General features: G+C 38.0%; 1 protein-coding gene across 3 annotated transcripts in view; it reads left to right on the forward strand.

The window, feature by feature from the left end:
• Positions 1–21,518, forward strand: part of XPNPEP3 (X-prolyl aminopeptidase 3) — a 72,679-nt gene that overhangs the window by 47,434 nt on the left and 3,727 nt on the right. For all 3 annotated transcript variants that reach the window (XM_032416207.1, XM_032416208.1, XM_032416209.1), the window contains 5 exons: positions 712–774; positions 1,805–1,918; positions 9,513–9,598; positions 18,840–19,020; positions 20,083–20,203. In XM_032416207.1, the coding sequence (XP_032272098.1) occupies positions 712–774; positions 1,805–1,918; positions 9,513–9,598; positions 18,840–19,020; positions 20,083–20,203 (565 nt within the window). The remainder of the gene's footprint in view (positions 1–711; positions 775–1,804; positions 1,919–9,512; positions 9,599–18,839; positions 19,021–20,082; positions 20,204–21,518) is intronic.

Genomic DNA, 21,518 nt, shown 5'->3' on the forward strand with positions numbered 1-21,518 from the left:
ACGTGGAGAAATAAAGTATTTCTTCTATAGGTCACTGATTCTGAACTTGGGGCAGTTTTGTCCTTTAAAGATTTTTTAAATTTATTTTTTGACAGAGAGAGACAGCGAGAGAGGGAACACAAGCAGGGGGAGTGGGAGAGGGAGGAGCAGGCTTCCCGCTGAGCAGGGAGCCCGATGCGGGGCTTGATCCCAGGACCCTGGGATCATGACCCGCGCCGAAGGCAGACACTAAACGACTGAGCCACCCAGGTGCCCCAGTTTTGTGCTTTAGGGGATATCTGGCAGTATCTGATTCTCAGTTGGGGAGTGCTGCTGGCACCCTAAAAAGAGTTATATAGTCCAAAATGTCGACAATGCTAAGGTTGGGAAACCTTACAGTAGACGGGACCATTCGATCCATAATTTCATACATTTCTGGGCTACTTTGTTACATAAATGACAAATGTGTTCCCATGTAGCTTACTCTGGCATACCAATGTATATTCTGAGTGTGATTGTTGAGTCACCCTTCCACTAAATCTGTTATCAGTCAAATAGTCCTGAAAGCAATAGTTTCCTCTTCAGAAATCTATATTATCAGGTCACAAAGTCACAACTTCAGGTCAGCAAAATTGGTGAGAAGGGTGCTTTTCATTTGAGCTCCAGTATTTTGAATGTTTGAGTAAGCAACGTATTTAAAATGAGACTGTTCATCCTCCATTCTGTTTACAGGCTTTCATAGAGACCATGTTTGCCAGTAAAGCTCCCATGGAGGAAGGCTTCCTTTATGCTAAGGTGAGCTTTAAAAGATTGGGAAGGTTTTATTGGAGGCAAAAATAGTAATAAGTAAAGTAATTCCATTGATTTGCAGATGGCATCCAGTTGGCTTTCGTGTAAGTGACCAGGATATCAGTGGAGAGGATTTGGTTCTTAAATGTCACTGATAATTTATTAGATGTGTCTAAAATACACAGAGCTACAGTTAAATGAAAACTGCAAAGCAGAACAGATGAAGAAGCAAAGACTTAGTCAAATGTGAGCGAGAATACTGTTTAAGTAAATGTAAAGGAGGAGAATCAGAGTAGTACTGGAAAGAGCAGCAGCTGCTCACCAGTCTCCAGCTCCATCCTTGGACAAAGTGAAATTAGTAGGATTTACCATCTGCCTAGCATCCTTTTTCACTTTTCCAGCACATTTAGGTTGGTAGCTATTTGAAAAGTTGAAATTTAGTAATTCAGAGCTGTTGTTAAAACTGCAAGCTGTAGGGGCGCCTGGGTGGCTCAGTTCGTTAAGCGACTGCCTTCGGCTCAGGTCATGATCCTGGAGTCCCTGGATCGAGTCCCGCATCGGGCTCCCTGCTCGGCAGGGAGTCTGCTTCTCCCTCTGACCCTAACCCCTCTCATGTGCTCTCTCTCATTCTCTCTCAAATAAATAAATAAAATCTTTAAAAAAAAAAAAAACTGCAAGCTGTATTCCAGTGTTTATCTAAATAAGAATAAAAAACAGGAACTTTACTCGACTGTATCTCTGTACTCAGCCTTGATCGTAGGTTTTCTGTGTTCTCTTCTGGACTTAATTTGAAAATCATAGGAAATTTGGAGCACTCAGGAACAGAACAGACTTAATAATAGGGTCAAATAACAGGATGGTGGGGAGAATAAAAAATAGACTGGAATTGCAGCATGAGAAGTTTGGTTAGATTTGATAACTTGTTTTCCAGTAATGACGGAAAAGAAGTACTTGAATGGAGGGATGGGCTGTTTGTTGGAGAGAGCCTGGGCTGGCACAGCCCTGAGGAAATCCTGTCTTCTGTGTTGTTTTTCAGTTTGAATTTGAATGCCGGGCCCGTGGTGCAGACATCTTAGCCTACCCGCCCGTGGTCGCTGGAGGTAATCGGTCAAACACTTTGCACTATGTGAAGAATAATCAGCTCATCAAGGTACGTGAAATACCCTTCAGTGCCACTTCCTGTGGTGCCACTTCTAGAGCACTTTATTGTTTATAAAATGATTTTACAGACATTATCTCATTTGATTCTCGCGTTAGCACTGTGAGATAGGAGCAATTATTAACATGCCTGTTCAACAGATGAGGAAAATAAAAAATTAGGCAACTCATTAGGGCAGAGCTGAGAATTCTACTCTAAAGCCTCTGCTCATATTTTTTAATAACACTCCTTCTCAAAGGACTTGGGCCACAGTGGGCCATGCATATTTTGGGAGCAGACAGATTTTAATAGTACCTTATTAGCTGTGAGGGAGTATCTTTTATGATTTTCTCCCCAAGTGACTATACAAATAAAGAATTGTATATGCCTTTATTAAGTCCACTTTTTTTTTTTAAAGGTGGGGAAAGGGGTTTTTGTTTTGTTTTGTTTTAAGTAGGCTCAATGCTCAGCATGGAGCCCAGTGCAGCACTTAAACTCATGACCGTAAGATCAAGACCTGAGCTGAGATCAAGAGTCAGACGCTTAACCAACTGAGCCACCCAGGCATCCAAAGTCCACTTTTAATTATGTTTTAATTTTCAGTAATTTCAGAAAAATAAATATAGCAAATATGTAAATTACACAGCATATTTTTTAAATGAATACTCATGAACTGATCACTCAGCTCAAGAGCTAGAACATTACCAATTCTTTGCATCTACTTACGTGTCTTTATGCTTGGCTATCCTGTTGCCTCCCTCCCAGAGGTGACTAACTGGTTATCCTAAATTTTTGTTTGTCTTCCCTTGATTTTAAGTAGTTGTATCATGTATACATGATTCCCCAAACAATATTAATTAGTTCTGCTTGTAAAAAGAAAAAAATTAGTTCTGCTTGTTTGTGAACTACATAAAAATTATACTGCTATATATAGTTTTTTGGAAATTTTTTTTATTCACAAGTGTGATAAGATAAAACAAAATTTTTTCCCCAAGTATTTGTATCTGTTTATACTCCTACCAGTGGTATGTAATTCTATTGACCACATCCTCTCTATCCCTTGACGTTATCAGACTTCTTAATTTCTGCTATTCTAATTGGTATGAAACAGTATCTCATTGTGGTCTTAATTTCTGTTACCTTAATTACCAGTGAAATTAAGCATCTTTTTTATCTTTAGCACTACTAGTTTCAACTTGCTAATGTGTTGTTTAGGATATTCTGATTTGTGTTCATGAGTGAGATTGGCTTATTTTTCTCATACTATCTTTTTCTGATTTTCATATCAAGTCCAAACTAAGCTTATAAAATGAGTAGTTTCTTTTTTTAATATTGTGAAATGATTTGAGTTAATGTTTTTTTGAAAATTGGGTGGAATATACCTATAGAACTATTTGGGCCTGATATTTTCCTTTGTAAACTTTTTTTAACTACTGATTCAATTTCTTTAATATACTAAAGTTCTCTGTTTCTTTTTTTTTCCTTTTTGACATTTCTTATTTTAAAATGGAACTACTGGTAAAGTACTTAAAACATAAAGGAACAGTTTAATAATTATAAAGTGGACACCCATGTAACCATTACCATGTCAAATAAAACAAGTATTGGCAAGCTAGAGCTCTCTGCACCAAATCCAGCCTGCCATTTTGTTTTGTGAATAAAGTTTTATTGGAATATAGCTGTTCCTGCTTTCTTCCCACAATGGCAGAGTTGAGTAGTTGCACCAGAGACAGTATGGTCCAGAAAGTAAAAAATATGTACTATCTAGCCCTTTACAGAAAAAAATTGTGAATGCCTGAAACAGGACATTACTATCCCTCCACCCCTAAGAAGCTTTTCCACCATGTGGTTCTTCCCAATGATAACTTCTCTCCCTGGTGAGATAACCACTCTCCTGATTTTGATGGTCATCATTTCTTTGCTTTTCATTTTATTTTACTACTAATAAACAATATGGTTTAACATAGTTTGGCTTTGGTCATGTTTGAGCTTTATATATTTGAAATATTATGTCTGTGTCTTTTTCAAATAACAGTATGTTGTTACATACCACGGCAGTTTGTTCATTTTAATTGTTGTAGTATAGAACAGCAATTAAAGTGTGGTCTGTGAGGTTAAATACATTTTTATAAGACTACCCAGACATTATTTGTCTTTTCCACTCTCATTCTCTCAAGTGTACAAGGAAGTAACCCAGCAGCTTTATGACCTGCAATATCACACCAGATTGAAGGGGGAGAAGTAGATATGAGATTCTGTTTTCTGTTATGCTAGACAAAGAGATTTGTAAAACTATGTAACAATGCCACATTTCTAACTGCATATTTTTATTTAGAAAAATACTTTTCATTAAAAATGTTATTTATCTTAATATGTAATTATTGTTATTTTTAAACAAATCAGCAAATACTGTAAAGCTTTCTCAGTTTTAATTTATTAGTGTGATAAATAAATATCCATAGGTGGCCATTTATATAGTTTCTAAGTTTTTACCATTATAAACAATGTTCTGTGAACATTCTTATATGTTATTCCTAGTATACATATTATCAAATTTGTCTAAGGGACACATAAGAATGGAATTGATGGGCCATAGGTATGCATATTTGCACTTTAGTAGAAAATACCAAACATTTCCAAAGTGATTATATCAATTTATACTTCACTTTTCCTGAGACAATTTGGTAGGTTATATTTTTCTACCATTTTATCTAAATTTTAAAAATTACTCAGCACCAGGGCGCCTGGGTGGCTCAGTCGTTAAGCGTCTGCCTTCGGCTCAGGTCATGATCCCAGAGTCCTGGGATCGAGCCCCACATCGGGCTCCCTGCTCGGCGGGAAGCCTGCTTCTCCCTCTCCCACTCCCCCTGCTTGTGTTCCCTCTCTCGCTGTGTCTCTCTCTGCCAAATAAATAAATAAAATCTTTAAAAAAAAAAAAAATTACTCAGCATCGTCTACCTTTTAATTTTTTATAATTATAATTTATGTACCTTTTTACATTCTTGATATATTTTTGCCTTTTTTCTTTCTTTCTTTTTTTTTTTTTTTTTGATTGAAGAAGGCAAGCACTTAGTTATTAGAATTAGTTGGAAAGACCTGGGGGCACCATACTTAAAAGTTCCAAATCAAGCACTAGCTTTGGAGCTAGATTAATTGAACACCACGGTAGTTCGTGAACCCACTGTGTGACCTTGGGCAAATAACAGCAGTACCTTGTAGGCCTGTTGAGAGGATTAAGATACGTGGAATGAGTTTACCGATTTCGGCACATCATCAACATGCAGTAAATGTTGTCAGTGTTGTAGAATGCCACGTGACCTGCAGTATATTTACAGGAATATCTCATCCTGGTGTCACATAGGGCTGTCAGACATCTGAGGTCCTGATGGAGGCAGATTTCTCACTCAGGTCAAGGCATCTGAGAATGCCACACAGACTGCTCACCAGCCACTAATTTTCTCTCTTCAGGATGCCCTACTTTCAAGTCATCCTGGGGTTTCCTCTGTCCAAAGCCCACGGCCGTCCCCTCCACACGTTTCTGGAGCTTGGCCGGGGTACTCCCGCCAGAGCAGAGGCTGCAGGGGAAAGGACAGCCTGAAGCTGATGCCTTTTCTCTTTTTTTAAAAAGTAAACATACATTTACCCTGTGCACTAGCAATTCCATTTATAGGTATTTTTCAAGAAAAATTAAAACATAGATTCACAAATTGCCTTGTACAGGAATGTTCATAGCAAGTTCACTACCAATAGACCAAGTATCCATCACCAGGATATTAGATAAGGAAATTGCCATGTGGTGTATTCTTCAAATAAAATGGAACAAACCACTGTACTACCAGTGAATGATCTCAAAGCATTATGCTGAGTGAATAAACCAGACACAAAAATTATAAACTATATGATTCCATCTATATGAAGTTCTAAAATGGGCAAAACTAATCTATGATGATAGAAATCAGATCATTGGTTGCTTCTTATGGGGATATTGACTGGGAAGGGGCCTGAGGGCATTTGACAAAACTGACCTAACTGTGTATACTTAAGATCTGTGCATTTACTGTGCATACACATTAAATCTCAAAAACTTTGGCCAAAAAAAGAAATCTCACCAGAGATTCACTGGGTTTTATTATTCTTGTAAAACCCAACTTTCCACATCATTAATATTATTTTATCTTTGTTTATTATTTCATTACACTGGGTCCTTGCCTTTATTAATTTCACCCTTCTATTTTTTGTGCTTATTCTCTTGTTCTTTTTCTGGCTTCTTAAATTAGATGCTAAACTCATTAATTTTCATCCTTTCTTCTTTTTTTACTCTTAAGTGTCTAAGGATAAATTTCTCACTTTGATTATATTCTCCAAGGTTTTCCTAAGTTGTTAAATGTATCATATATTAAAAACAATAAATATAATGTACTGTTTAAAAATAATTGAATGAATAACCATATATCTATCATCTAGGATGAGAAGAACATTAGTAGTCCCCTGGGCAAGCTCAAGCACATTCCCCTTTCTGTCTCTTACCATCTTTTGTTTTAATCATTTTTGTTGTTTTTCTTCATAATTTTACCATCAGTGTGTCTATTCCTAAATAATATATTGCCCATTCTTAAAAAACTGGAGAATAAGCTCCAGTGTAGCCATCCAAGGAGAGAAAAGTATTCCCATTATTAGATAAATTGGCCCGAGAGAATATAAGTTGAGAACTTCTAGGTCATAGTCTTGCTTTGGTTATCCAAAAGCTTACAAGGGCTTTTTCTGGTGAAGTCTGTGGGCAAGGTCCTCAACAAGCTGTGAGAAATGCAGGGTACCGTTGGGGCATCTGGGAGAGCTCTAGTGTGGACTCAGTAGTAGGCATCTGATAGAAATGTCGTCAGAACAGGCTGCCCTGTGCTTCTGCCTCTAACCACAGGTATATGGCACTCTCAGCAAGAGGCCAAGACAGAGCCCTTCTGACAGTTTGTTTAGATTTACATGCATGTTCACCTTTCCCTCTTACATCTTAGATGGCCCTCCTGGGATCAGCTTCCTTCAACCTGAAGAAAACCCTTTAGATGAAGGTCTGTGGCTGATAAAATTTTCTATTTTTCTTTAGTCAAAATATCTTTATTTCATTCTCAATTCTTGATGATGGCTATGCCAAGGAAACTATCCTAGATTCTTTTCAATCATCATCTTTAGTATATCATTCCCGTTTCTTCTGACTTTCAGTGTTGCAGATTAAAACCAAACAAACGAGGGGCTTCTGGGTGGCTCAGTCAGTTAAGCATCTCCCTTCGGCTCAAGTCATGATCCCAGAGTCCTGGGATCCAGCCTGGCATCACGCTCCCTACTCAGCAGGGAATCTGCTTCTCCCTCTGCCCCTCCCCCTGCTTGTGCTTGTGCTCATGGGCTCTCCCGCGCCCCCCCCCCCCCGCCCCGCTCACTCTCAAATAAATAAAAAAAATCTTTAAAAAAAATAAAAACAAACAAAAATACTAATTATCATTCCTTATGGGAAATCTCTTTGCTTTGACTACTTTAAGATTTCTTTTCCTTTGGGGAGGGCGCCTGGGTGGCATCCAACTCTTGATTTCAGCTCAGGTCATGATCTCAGAGTCCTGAGATCTAGCCCCATCGTGGGCTCAGTGCTCAATGTGGAGTCTGCTTAAGATTCTCTCTCTCCCTCTGCCCCTTCCCCCACCACTTGCACATATATGTGCTCTCTCTAAAAACTGAATAAATAAATAAATAATAATTTTTTTAAAAAAAGTTTTCTTGGGCGCCTGGGTGGCTCAGTTGGTTAAGCGACTGCCTTCGGCTCAGGTCACGATCCTGGAGTCCCTGGATCGAGTCCCGCATCGGGCTCCCTGCTCAGCAGGGAGTCTGCTTCTCCCTCTGACCCTCCCCCCTCTCATGTGCTCTCTCTTTCATTCTCTCTCTCTCAAATAAATAAAATCTTTTAAAAAAATAAAAAATTAAAAAAATTAAAAAAAAGTTTTCTTTTCCTTTGGTATTTTTCAGTTTTATTGTGTGTCTAAGAGTAGATTTATTTTTACATACAATCGTTATGATACCTTCCCCCTCTCGAATCTGCATTCGTGTCTTCATCAGTTCTCGGAAATTCTCAGACCTTGGTGTAGATACGTCTCTCCTACATTCTGTTCACTCCTTCAGCAACTTCAGGTAGATGTGTGTTAGACCTTTTTCTGTTTCCAGCAAGCTAACTTTCGTGTTTACATTTGCCTTGTCTCTCTCTGTCATATTCTAGGGGACTTGGGTATGTCTGTCTTCCAGGAAGCCAGTTTCCCTTTGGTTATCTAATCTGCTTCTTCAGCCATCCACTGAGAGATTGACTTCAGAAGTTGTTTTTTCTTTCTTTCTGGTTCCTTTCAAATCAGCATAGTTCTTTTCAATTGAATTTTCAACTTATCTTTGTGGTTCTGTTCCTTATCCCTTTAAACATTTCATGATAGCTATTCTGTATCTAATCATTCCCTTACCTGAAGTCCTGGAAGATCTAAATTTGGTATATGTTGTTCCTGCTGACTCTCACGTACAGTGACCTACCTTGTGTGCTTGACGACCTTTGGTTGTGAGCTCACGTTTATTTACTTGATGTTATTTTTTGGAAATCATGCCAGCCCAGATTTGAGGGAAATTTCCTCCAGAACTTGTTTGAATATGCTTTTGCCAAAAGATAAGTGGTCCTAATGACCTGGGACTCTTGTATCTCCTATGGGAATCCTGGATTAATGTGAGAATCGCTGGCTCATTATCCCCACTTTTTGCTGCAGGACCTCAGGGCAACATCTCCTTTTATATGTATACTGTACCACTTACCTTATCACTACTCTCAGCTCTAGTTTCAGTTCTGGGGTATCTTTTTTCAAGAGAGAAAAAGTCCTTAAGACCTCTTTTACATTATGTAATGTCAACCTTTCGTAAAATATATCTGTATCCAGGATCTAGTTGTTTTCTAACAAGAAGTGTATTCTGTCATTTTGCCAGAAACAAAATCCACATCCATTCGTCAAAGTTGCCATTATTAAATATATATACCCATTGAACCATTATTCTACTACATGCCAAATTGTGTGTTTATTTATACATAAATAAGATGTACCCTGTCTTCAAGGACATAAATAGGTAGTTTCAATATAATATGACAAGTAATAAGAGAGAGATAAACCTAAAGTGTTTTTCTTTCCCCACATGTATTGTGATGGGGAGCAAAAGGGGAAATGATATTCTAAAGTTAAATGGTTAAGGGTAATCATATTTGAATAAGGCCCTGGATACCAACTTGTATAGGAATTTTAAACATAATGGTGATAATGATACCATTTATGATGTGCTATTTACACCTAGTAATTCAGACCTAAGCAGTGTGGTTCCAGTGTGGGCCTATGCATTACTGTGCAACAGCCACTTTCTTGAGTCATGTGAATTCATTTGAAAAATTGAGATGCTGTTTCTTATAAGAAGGAACCAGAGAAGATTAGTCTCCTTTAAGTTAGCTTTTTAAATATATATATAAAATGAAAGACACAGAGTTTAAATTAGAAAAAACAACTGACAGTCATAAGGTCACCTACTTTGACATATCATACTTTTGTTGCAGGATGGGGAAATGGTGCTGCTGGATGGAGGTTGTGAGTCTTCTTGCTATGTGAGTGACATAACCCGTACCTGGCCTGTCAATGGCAGGTAGGACTTTTACAGATCCCATTGCTTCTTAGGAGTATGAGTTGGAATATGGGTATATTAGGAATAAATGACTGAAAAATATACAGGTCCCTTCTAGCTCAGGTTAATTGCCTTTGCAAAACTCCTGATTACTTTCTAAGACTGTTTTATTCACCAGATCATAGGATCAGTCTTCTAGACACACCTAGTTAACACACACACATTCACATTTAAAAAAGTAAATTTGAGGGGTGCCTGGCTGGCTCAGTCAGTGGAGCATGTGACTCTTGATCTTGAGCTTGGGGTTCAGGCCCCATGTTGGGTGTAGAGATTACTTAAAAATAAAATCTTTAAAAATAAATAAATAAAATAATTTGGAGTTTTTATTTTCTGATTACAAAAGTAATCCAGTTTTCAGTTAAAAAAAAAAATCACTAGACATGAGAAGAATCAGAAAATGACCCATAATCAAGAAAAATAGTCAATAAAAGCAGATCCTGAATAACCCTAAGATTTCACTTAGTAGACAAGGACTTTAAAGCAGCTATTATAGATATGTTCACAGAGTTAAAGGAACATATATAAGTACAATGAGTGAACCAATGGAGAGTCTCAGTAAGAAATAACCAGAGATTCTGGGGAGATGGTAGCAAAAGCATAGTTTTTTGCTCTCTCCAAATTGGCAAATAATAATAGAGCTACTAAGTAACAAAACCAAACACTGGGTGATAGGATATCACTTAAACTGTAAAATGCAAAGTTATGAATATACTGCACAACTACAAGGCCTGGATGGTATCAGTATCTGTGTGGAAGAAAGAAGGAGGCAGCGGTAGTAGAGGAAGCTATCTGACGTACCTGGGAACAAAGGAACTCACAGATAACCAACAGCTATTCACTGGAAAGAATGGTGAGCCAATTTGAGAACAGAAACTGAAAATGGGAAAGATTTGTCACTCCAGAGGCCTGAGGAAGTTTGAGGGTGCTATGCTCCCTTCTAAGAAGAAACTGCTGGAAGTAGAATCGAAAGTAAGCAGGTTAAGGACAAGAGAGAGGAAGGAATTGAAATACCCAAATCAGAGAGGGGGAGAGGAATTGAAAGCAAGCTGCCATATTGTTTACCACTACACCAAAACAATAGGAGAGTAAGCTCTGTGATGTTAAAAAATCTTTACTAAAGCCTGCCTCATTCTAAAAGTTTAGGAAAATTAATTTTACATAAAATAAGCAACAAAAAAGTGTCTTGGTTAATCTCATACAAAGTTAATTAAAAGCAAAAAAAGGAATAAGGAGCACATAACATCAACATCCCTACTGATAATGGAAGCATACTGGAAAGACATGGCTACAAAAGAGATCAAAACAGTGACCTACTATGTTAAAGCAAGCTAGAATTTTTTAAGCACATCATTCAAGACATGAAAGAACAACACAAATCAAAACTGGAAAATTCAGAAACAAAGTGACAATACTCAGGAAAGAACTAGAAATAAAATAAAAAATCATACCAGAAAAAAGACTGGGTTGAAAGGTACACACTAACAATGAAGCACAATAAAGCCTTAACAACAAATAGGAAGGATGAGAGGGAAGAAAAATTTAAAAATCAAAATGAAATAAAGAGAAAAAAGATTACAGGGAAAATGACAAATATTTAAAATAAGCAAAGAAGTTAGAACATACACATAAAGGAAGCTCTGAAGAAGAAAACGAAAGCGTGGAAACAGAACATATCCTAAAAACTATAATTCAATAAAATTTTCCTGAAATGAAAAAAATTTTGGAACTACTTTTGAAAGAGCACATCATGTACCTGAGAATATCAGCCCAGAAAAAGCAACACCAAGACATATTCTAGTAAAATTCTGAACCTACAAGAAAAATTCCTTTGGGATCCAGAAAAAAAGAACATGTGATTTATAAAGGAAAGGAAATTAGATTATCAGACTTTCAAAAGCAATGCTTTATACAAGTAGAAAATAGAGTAACATATTAGAGATACTCAAAGAACAAAAGTGTAAGCCAAAGACTTTATATGCAGCAAAAGCAACTTTCAGCTCTAAAGGGCACAGATTGTTATGTAGAAACTTAAGGCTTCCTCCCATGAGGAATCTGCTAGAGCTAGAGCTATGTGATCCAATATGACACCTAGTTACCAGTCCCATGGGACTACTTACATTTAAGTTAATATCAAATCAAATTTACACTAGTTTTTTACTTGAACTGGCCACATTTAGCACATGTTGCTAGTGGGTACCATATTGGACAACAGATACACAGGAAAACACATCAGCACAGGAAGGTTTATTGGTCAGTACTGCGCTAGAGCATGAGCTTCAGTTGACCAAAGTGACTAGAGACATTGACATAAGGATTGCTGGTGAACATGAGAAACAGTTCACTGTAGAACTAAGACTAAGTGAATCTAAGAGGAAGAGAGCGTTGTAGTAATAGCTGTATGCTCTGATCATGTAGAGTAGTACAACATTTTTTTAAATGGAGAATGGGAGGAGCATATGGGAAAAAAAAAAACCTCAGTATTTCCAGCAGTTATATTTGTTATAATATCTGTATTGTTATTCTGAAATTGGTGTGTGTGTCTGTGGTAGGGGGTTAAAACAGAATAAGAGCGGCACCTGGCTGGCTCAGTCAGAAGAGCATACAACTCGTGATCTCAGAGTCATGAGTTCAAGCCCATGCTGGGTGTAGAGATTACTTAAATAAACAAGCAATGAAAATAAATAAATAAATACAAACAAAAGAGTAAGAGATAATTTTAATTCTTCTTCCTTGTGCCCTTGAAAACCAGGATGCATGGTATGGACGAAAAAAAGTAAATGAAATATAGAGAGGTTACATAAAAGCTCTATCGTCTCAAATTTTAATTGAAGTATCAGTATGAACTCAAATGATTTTTTTTCTTTATATGATTTTTCCCCTTCCCTTTTCTGTCCACCAAGAAGGCTAGAAACTATGACCAACTTAGTAGCAATGAGTATCACCAGTGCCCTGATTATGATCTTGAAATACAATTTTTCCCTAAAATAAATGAGAGCTTCTTGGAGAGTTGGCTGACTCCAGGTCTGGATCAGGAAATTTATAAGATGAAGCCTGGAACATCTTAGAATACCAGATAGCAGGGGCACCTGGGTGGCTCAGTCATTGGGCATCTGCCTTCGGCTCGGGTCGTGATCCCAGAGTCCTGGAATCAAGCCCCGCATCGGGCTCCCTGCTCTGCAGGAGGCCTGCTTCTCCCTCTCCCACTCCCCCTGCTTGTGTTCCCTCTCTCACTGTGTCTCTCTCTCTGTCAAACAAATAAAATCTTTAAAAAAAAAAAAAAGAATACCAGGTAGCAAGGAAATGAGCAAAAACCAGTAGCATCCTGTCAAAAAGACTCAGGAACCAACTTGAAGAGGTCCCACAGATCGAAGATAGGAAACTTTGAGCTTTGATAATGGTAATAACTTAAACCCATCAAATAAATTCAAATTCATGAGTTCATAATGATAACTTTTTTATAATAGTAATTTTTAAAAAATTGTTCATCTTCAGAGGATGATGGGAATCAATTCATTATTTTGAAAAGTGGTAAATAGGGGTGCCTGGATGGCTCAGTCGGTTGGGCATCTGCCTTCAGCTCAGGTCATGATCCCAGGGTCCCAGGATCGAGTCCCACATCAGGCTCCTTCCTTGCTCAGTGGGGAGCCTGCTTCTCCCTCTGCCTGCCGCTCCCCCTGCTTGTGCTTTCTCTCTGACAAATGGATGAATAAAATCTTTAAAAAAAAATTTTTTTTAAAGTGGTAAATAAAAGAATCAAGTATTCATCCTACCTTTTATGTATAAACTCTGTCACTAGATAACCAAATAGATTAGAGGAAATATCTCTTTAAAAATATTCCATGAAATGAATGAAAAGGAAATTATAGAATTAAAATTATTACCATTTTGCAACACCCATTAATGTATAGATATAAGCACTTAAGGATCCGTGGCTGCTAAGATCACAAAAAGAGGCAATCAGGTATCATGTGCCTCCTGTAATTTTGCCAAGTACTACATATAGCCAGCCTTGCCGAAGGGATTGAACCTGAGTCCGATTCATTCTTGGGATCCAGCTGCCAATTTGTAAGAAATAAGAAAGACAATGGAATATGTTGAACTACACCTAGGGGATGTGTATTCGTCAGCTCAGGTTGCCATAACAAAATACAACAGACTGGGTGTTTTAAACAACAGTTCTGAAGGCTGGGAAGTTCAAGATCAGGGTGCTGGCAAGGCAGGTTTCCTCCTGACGCCCCTTCTCTTGGCCTGTAAGCAGCTGCCGTCTTGCTGTGTGCTCACGTGACCTCTTCTACACGAAGAGACAGAGGGAGAGAAAGCAAGCTCTATGGTGCCTTATAAGGACACTAATTCTATCAGAGCAGGGCCCCACCCTTATGATCTCATATAACCTTAGTTACTTCCTTTAGAGGCCTCATCTCTAAATACAGCCACACTAATGGTTAGGACTTCAACATATGAATTTTGGGGAGATACAGACTTTCATTCCGTAATGCAATTAGCAAAATCTAGACTGTGATAAACCCTGTTTGTCAAACAGTCTGGATTCTTTAACACATACAAGGAAATGAAAAAGGATAGAAAAAGGAACCTGTCGACTAAAAGAGACTTAAAAGGCATATCAAATTTGTTTAAAATAAGCAGGAAGAAAATTGTCCTGGGATGCATATTTGGGTTATAAAGCATTTTTTTATACAAGAAATGGGGAGTGACTGCTAATGGATATGGGGGTGAGGAGGGTTGCATGAAAATATTCTGGAATTAGATAGTGATGATGGTTGCATAAGCATATTTGTGAAAATATAAAACCATTGAACTGTACACTTTTTAAAATGGGTGAATTTTATGATATACAAATTATATCAATAAAAATGAGAAACAAGTACATAGAAATAAAAAATCACAAGGTGGGGCACCTGGTTGGCTCAGTCAGAAGAGCATCCAATTCTTATCTCGGGGTCATGAGTTCAAGCCCCACATTGGTTGTAGAGATTACTTAAAAATAAGATCTTTTAAAAATAAATAAGTAAATATAAAAAACCACAAGGAAATGATAGCTGTGAAAGTTAGGATAATGGTACATACTGAGAGAATTGTAATAGTTATGAAGCACATAGAAGGGACTTCTGTGATAATTGGCCAAGTTCCATCTTTTATCTGACTAGTCAACCTTACACTAATTTCTTAAGGTATATATTTGTGTGGCTTTCTGTATCTGTAAAGCTGAAAAGTATAATAACTGAAATGGAAAATTCACTAGATGGACCTTACAGCAGATTGGAGGCAGAAGGCAAGTGAACTAGAAGAGAAATAGAAATTATCTGGTCTGGGGGCACCTGGGTGGCTCGGTCGTTGAGTGTCTGCCTTCAGCTCCGGTCATGATCCCAGGGTCCTGGGATCGAGCCCTGCATCGGGCTCCCGCTCCGTGGGAAGCCTGCTTCTCCCTCTCCCACTCCCCCTGCTTGTGTTCCCTCTCTCGCTGTGTCTCTCTCTGTCAAATAAATAAATAAAATCTTAAAAAAAAAAAGAAATTATGTCTGAAGAACAGAAATATATTGTAGAAGAATGAAGAAAACCTCAGAGACTTCTGAGACATTTTCAAGCAAATTAACATACATCTAATTGGAGACTCAGAAATTGAAGAGAGAACAGAGCAGAAAAAACCTTTGAAGAAATAATGGCCAAAAACTTCCCAAGTGTGCTGAAAGACATCAACTTATAGATGTGAATGACATTGTTTTGTTTTGTTTTTAAGATTTTATTTATTTGACAGAGAGACACAGCGAGAGAGGGAACACAAGCAGGGGGAGTGGGAGAGGGAGAAGCAGGCTTCCCGCTGAGCAGGGAGCCTGATGCGGGGCTCGATCCCAGGATCCTGGGATCATGACCTGAGCCGAAGGCAGACGCTTAACGACTGAGCCACCCAGGCGCCCCTGTGAATGACATTATTAACCACCTTAATTACATTGACATTTGTAGAACACTATTCCCAACAACTGCAGAATACACACTCTTTTCAAATACTTATGGAACATCACCAAAACCATTTGCTGGACCATAAAATAAGTCTTAATGAGTTTCAGAAGACTGAAGTCTTATAAAATGTGTTCTCTGACTACAATGGAATTAAATTAGAATGTCATAATAATACGATATTTTTAAATCTCCAAATGTTTGGAAATTAGTGAATATATTTTAAGTAACCAGTGGGTCAAAGAAGAAACCACAAGGGAAAGGGAAGAAACCACAAAGTACTTCAAATCAGTGATAATAAAAATACTATATATCAAAATGTGTCACATAGAGCTACAGCAGAAATTTATATGTAGCTTTAAATGCTTACATTAAAAGAAAGGTTTGAAATCAATAATGTAAACTTCCACCTTAGAAAGCTATTAAAAAGATGAGCAAATTAAAACCAGAGTAAGCAGGAGGAAGGAAACAAGATAAGACCAAAATATCAATGAAATAGGAAAAAGATAATGAGTAGAGAAAATTAACAAAGCCAAATGGTTGTTCCCTAAATAGATTAATAAAATTGATAAACTCCCTTGCAAGATAAAAAAAAGAGAAGACAAATTACCATAATCAGGAATGAAAGGGTATATCACTATAAGTCTTACAGATACCAAAAGGATAATAAGGTAGGGGTGCCTGGGTGGCTCAGTTGGTTAAGCATCCAACTCTTGATCTCAGCTCAGGTCTTGATCTCAGGGTTGTGAGTTCAAGCCCCATCTTGGGCTCCACGCTGGGCTTGGAACCTACTTAAAAAATAAATAAAGGATAATAAGGTAATGTGAACAACTATGGGTAGTCCTTATTGTTAGTCACAGAGCAAATGCAAATTAAGCCTCTGCATATGCACTAGAATGGCTAAACTTAGAAAGACCAAGCATATCAAGTGTTGGCAATGATGCAGTGCAACTGGAACTCTCAGACATTGCTCGTGGTGACATAAAATGCTACAGTTACTTTGGGAAAAAATTTGCTAGTTTCTTATTAGAAACAAACACTGATTCCTTGGCCTAACAAACCCACTTCTGGATATTGATCAAAGAGAAATGAAAATGTGTCCACAAAAAGACTTGTACAAGAATACTCAGAACAGCTTTATTCACAGTAGCCCAAAACTGGAAACAACCTAAATGTCCATCAACAGGAGACTGAATACACAAGTTGTGGTTTATTCATACAGTAGAATATCACTTAGCAATAAAAAGCAACAAACTACTGATTGAACCAACACCATAATGGATCATACAGACATTGTACTCAGTGAAGAAAGCTTAACACAAAAGAGTATATATTGTATGATTCCATTATGATAGAAAACTAAGGTGAAAATAATCAGAAGTCCTCTCATGCTCTCTCAAATCTCTCTCTCTCAAATAAATCTTTTAAAAAAATAAAAATATAAAATAATCAGAACAGCCTTTGCCTCTGGGTGTGGGAATACTGATTAGAATAACAGTGAGGAAACTTTCTGTGTCATGATGGGAATATGGATCTGGATCAGTCAGAGTTCTCCAGAGAAACAGAACCACTAGGATATATTATGTATGTGGGTATATGTGTAGGTAGGTTGGTTGATTGCTTTTTAAGGAATTGGCTCATGCAGTTGGGGCTGGCATGTCTGCATTTTGTGAGGTAGGCCAGCAGGCTAGAAACTCAAGCAAAAAATAGATGTTGCAGATGTGGGAATTCCTTCTCTAGTATAGCAAGATAGTTCTGGCATTTGAATTCATTTAGTGTAGGTTACCTTTTAGTGTGTGTTTCAGCCAACCAACCAAATAGACTGTTAGAGCCTTATTTGACCCTGGAGCTGCAACACTGAATCCAGAATCTCTGCTTAATGGACTTATATCAATACATTCAGCCTTATCCAACTTTATGTTCCTTCTATCATTATCCTGCAGTGTTCATATACATTCCCACACATATTCCTAGATTTTTGTCTGTGTAAATAGGAAAAATCACATCGGTTTTTGTTTTGTTTTGTTTTGTTTGTTTGGATTATAGTGCACCTCCTGGTGGGTCACACTTTATATCTAACCTTTTAGGGCCTGCTGAGAGTAGAATCTGATCATAGGTCTAGAACCATCTGCTGGCAACTACCTCATGGGAGGTTCCTGTAGGTTCTCAGTCAAAATAGAGTGAATCTCCTTAGCTGGGGGGTAGAAGGGCTGCTTCTACTGGCAAAGACTCAACCAAATTTAGGGCTCAATGTTCCCAGCTTTATTGGGATCAGTACATCCATTTGTCAAAATTGTACAGCTCAGATTTCTGTACTTCAGTATATATAAAATTTACATGAAAAAAAACTTAACTCTTTAGTAATACTGTGGTGGTTTGGAATATAGGTACATTTATAGATGACACAAATATAACAGTGTTGCTAATGGCTGAACCTGGAGATGGATATGAAGGTGTTCATTATTCAATTATATTGTTATTTTAACCATTCTTATTAGGGGACATTTAGAGTGTGTCATAATTATAAAAAAAAACAATGTTTTTATATATTCAGCTTTTTTTTATTTCAAGTATTTTCTTAGGATGGAATCTTAGAGCAGAATTATAAGTTCAAATAGTATGAGTATCATTATTAAGGCCCTTCATTTAATTGGCTATACTAATTTGCACTGCCATCAACAGTGTAGAAAATCCGTATCATATACTATGCCAGCTTAATATTTTCTCATTTTTCCCCATGACTGCTAAAGAAATTATTATTCTAAGGACACCTAGAAACTACATGTTACTAGTAGCCAAAGTATCTACTAGTTTATCTCATGACATCTGCTTTACCTACAGGAAGTGGATCCCTTTGTTTTGGTTTGTTGTTTGTTTGTTTATGGTAAAAAAAAAAAAAATGGAATGGACCAAGGGTGAGCTTGATCTGGCCCTCCCATTGCACTCATGGCTGGGTTGAGTGTATCTGCTAGCCTCACCTCATGTATAGCTGCTGGTCATTTGAGAGATAGACTATTGCTGCCCCAGCTTGAAGAGTTATTGCTCCTCTTGTTGAGTGTTGAGGGCACAGTTAAGGTCCTGTCAGTACTGATTTACTGGTACTGATGTAGTAGTAATCAACAATGCCCCATCATCAGCACCTTGGAGTTTTCCTAATCAAATTTAGAAGCAAACGTCCTGCAATATCAGATTATTCCAAATGTGAGTTATTTGGTTTTCCTGTCCCCAGGTTCACGGCACCTCAGGCAGAACTCTATGAAGCTGTTCTAGAGATACAGAGAGACTGTCTGACCCTCTGCTCCCCTGGGACAAGCTTGGAGAACATCTACAGCTTGATGCTCACACTGATCGCACAGAAGCTAAAGGAGTTGGGGATCGTGAAGAACATCAAGGGAAATAATGCCTTCAAGGTACTGCCCCTCTTTTGACCCCGGCTCTCAAAAACACCTGATGTGCTGCTGGGTTTTTATCCTATGGAAAACTAATTAGATTTAGAAATGGTCTTTGTGATCTTCGTCTATAAGAGGGATATCGAGTGAACATGGATTAAAACAAAAGGAGTCAGTACTTACTTCTCCCAGAAGATGGCAGCACATTCTAGTTCGTTGCATCTTGTATGAGTAGCTCAATCTGCAGAAAATGAAGTCTGGTGCCGACAGGGTGGAAATGGACACAAAAAAAGGAGAAGAGGTTAACTCTCAATCCCTTTGTGGCGATTTTGAAAAGATAGAAGTCGTGGGGGAGGGTGTTTGTTGCTTCAGTGACATTGGTGAGATGAACAGTATCCCCAAGGGCCATGTCTTTAGTGAATTTCATCTGCATCCAAAATGTAATGATGTTCAGTAAGAATGTAAAACCTTAGCTTTAAATTAAGATCCCAGGTGGCCACGCCAAACAGACCATTAAGGCATCGCATCTCCAAGTTTAGGCTGCCAAGGTTTCTTTTATCAGTAGGAAAGACATTATAAATTCCTCCTGCTGAAGCCAACAAATCTAATTAACGGATAGGACTATCCAACCCGGTAAATGCCTAATAATTACTGTGTTAATTTGATGTTCTGTGCCTACTCCACAAGTTGCCGTGAGTTCCTCAGGGTCTCCAGAGCCGGCTTTCTGACAAGGACTTATGAACACTGAAAAGAGAACTGTTCTAACATAATCATCCTCCCTCCCCCAAGAAAAGAGGTTTTCATTTGCCGTAGACATTACTGGGGTTACCCAAGTCAGCATGTGTGTAGTATATTAAGTAATGGGAAAGGAAATGTGGATTAGTTCAAAGGCCATCAGTAGAATTGCATTCAAGAGGTAGCAGTTTATCAAGTCTCTTGAGCATTAGCCCGAGGGTAGGTTAAACCGCAAAATGGCAGAAACGTGCGGGAAGTATTAACACATATCTCACTGACTTATGCATATTTAGCTTTCCCCTTAAGGCGTCATTGCGCTAATAACACTGTGGTGATTACCTTTTCCAGGCTGCTCGAAAATACTGCCCTCATCATGTTGGCCATTACCTCGGGATGGATGTCCATGACACTCCAGACATGCCCCGTTCCCTCCCTCTACAGCCTGGTATGGTAATCACGGTGGAGCCAGGTAAGGGCAGGTGCTAGCAGCCTCTGATCCCTTGGGACACATAATAGTAGCAGATAGAAAGGTAAATGTTGTTTATTTTTACCTGAACCAACATAGTTAAATTAGGAGAGACAGGAAAACGGATTTCTTCAGTGTAGATGGGAACTTTATTTTAGATTTTTTTCTTGAGCTTTCTTATTTAACATCACACAATTTGTTTAATTTGACTTCTCCAATAAAAAACAGATGGGGAATACTTTTTATAAGTAGATATTAAGAAATAAATCTTTTTTTATACCCTGCCTTTGCCAGGGCCAATTTATACTAGTCTCCTGTGCAGTGGTGGGCTGCTCACACCTCTGAGGCCCAGGTGCTTCCCTGCAGAAAGCTACTCAGACTCACCATGTTTCACTCTGCCAACTGCACTGAACTGTCCACATTATTCTCCTTCGGATCTAACTCCTTTTTCCTGAGCTTCAGAGAAAGGTGGTGATCTAATGGCTGCCCAGCTTGATGATCCTGGGCAGTGGGCAGAATTCAGCAGAGAAGTGGTGGTCACAGTGGAGTGTAAGGATTGATGTTAAAAGAATAATTTTTAAATACTCTGTTTTTGTTACGAAAATGGATTTCAGCTGTAGATTTCAAGTGTTTTCCTCTCTAAATTATAGAAATTATAGCTGGGACCTGACTTTGTTATACTACCCAGTCCTACATTGCTATCTGTGGCCTTATGTACTATTCATTCCAATCTGGTTGGTGCATGGGTGCTTCCTTAGGCTTTGGCTACATATTCCTTCGCTGATCTTTTTCTTTTTATCACAGGGCAGCATCTGTGAGTATAATGGAGGACGTTTCCAGTTTCTTAAATATGAAAAGACATGTTCTTGTCTGACTTTGTGATTAGAAAGGGTACCTTGGGCTCTTAGAATTTTCCAAATGTTCCTTAAAGTCTTCCTATTTCTTATTCTGCATCATATGCATCAGTTATATTTATGGCTTCTTTGAGTATCTCTGCAGCTTGTTGTTCAGGCTAAGTGGGTTTTTTTCAATATATTTTAAAATATTTTATATCCCTATTTTAGCAGTTCCCTTTTCCCAAGGGATGATTAGGCAGAGAAAGAATGCATTTATATAATCTACTGGTTCCCAGCATATGTTGACATACTCATAAGTAACTTTAGTGGCCTGCTTAAACCACCAGAATATGACAGAATCATGATAGAGCCTGTAGTCTGGTATACAAAACAATTACAGCAATAGTTTTAGCAGCCAACATTTATTGACCATGATGTGCCACACACTTTTACATATATGTACTATCCCATTTAATATCCAC

This window comes from Phoca vitulina, unplaced genomic scaffold (genome assembly GCF_004348235.1).
Source record: "Phoca vitulina isolate PV1807 unplaced genomic scaffold, GSC_HSeal_1.0 scaffold19, whole genome shotgun sequence".
Classification (NCBI taxonomy): Eukaryota; Metazoa; Chordata; class Mammalia; order Carnivora; family Phocidae; genus Phoca; species Phoca vitulina.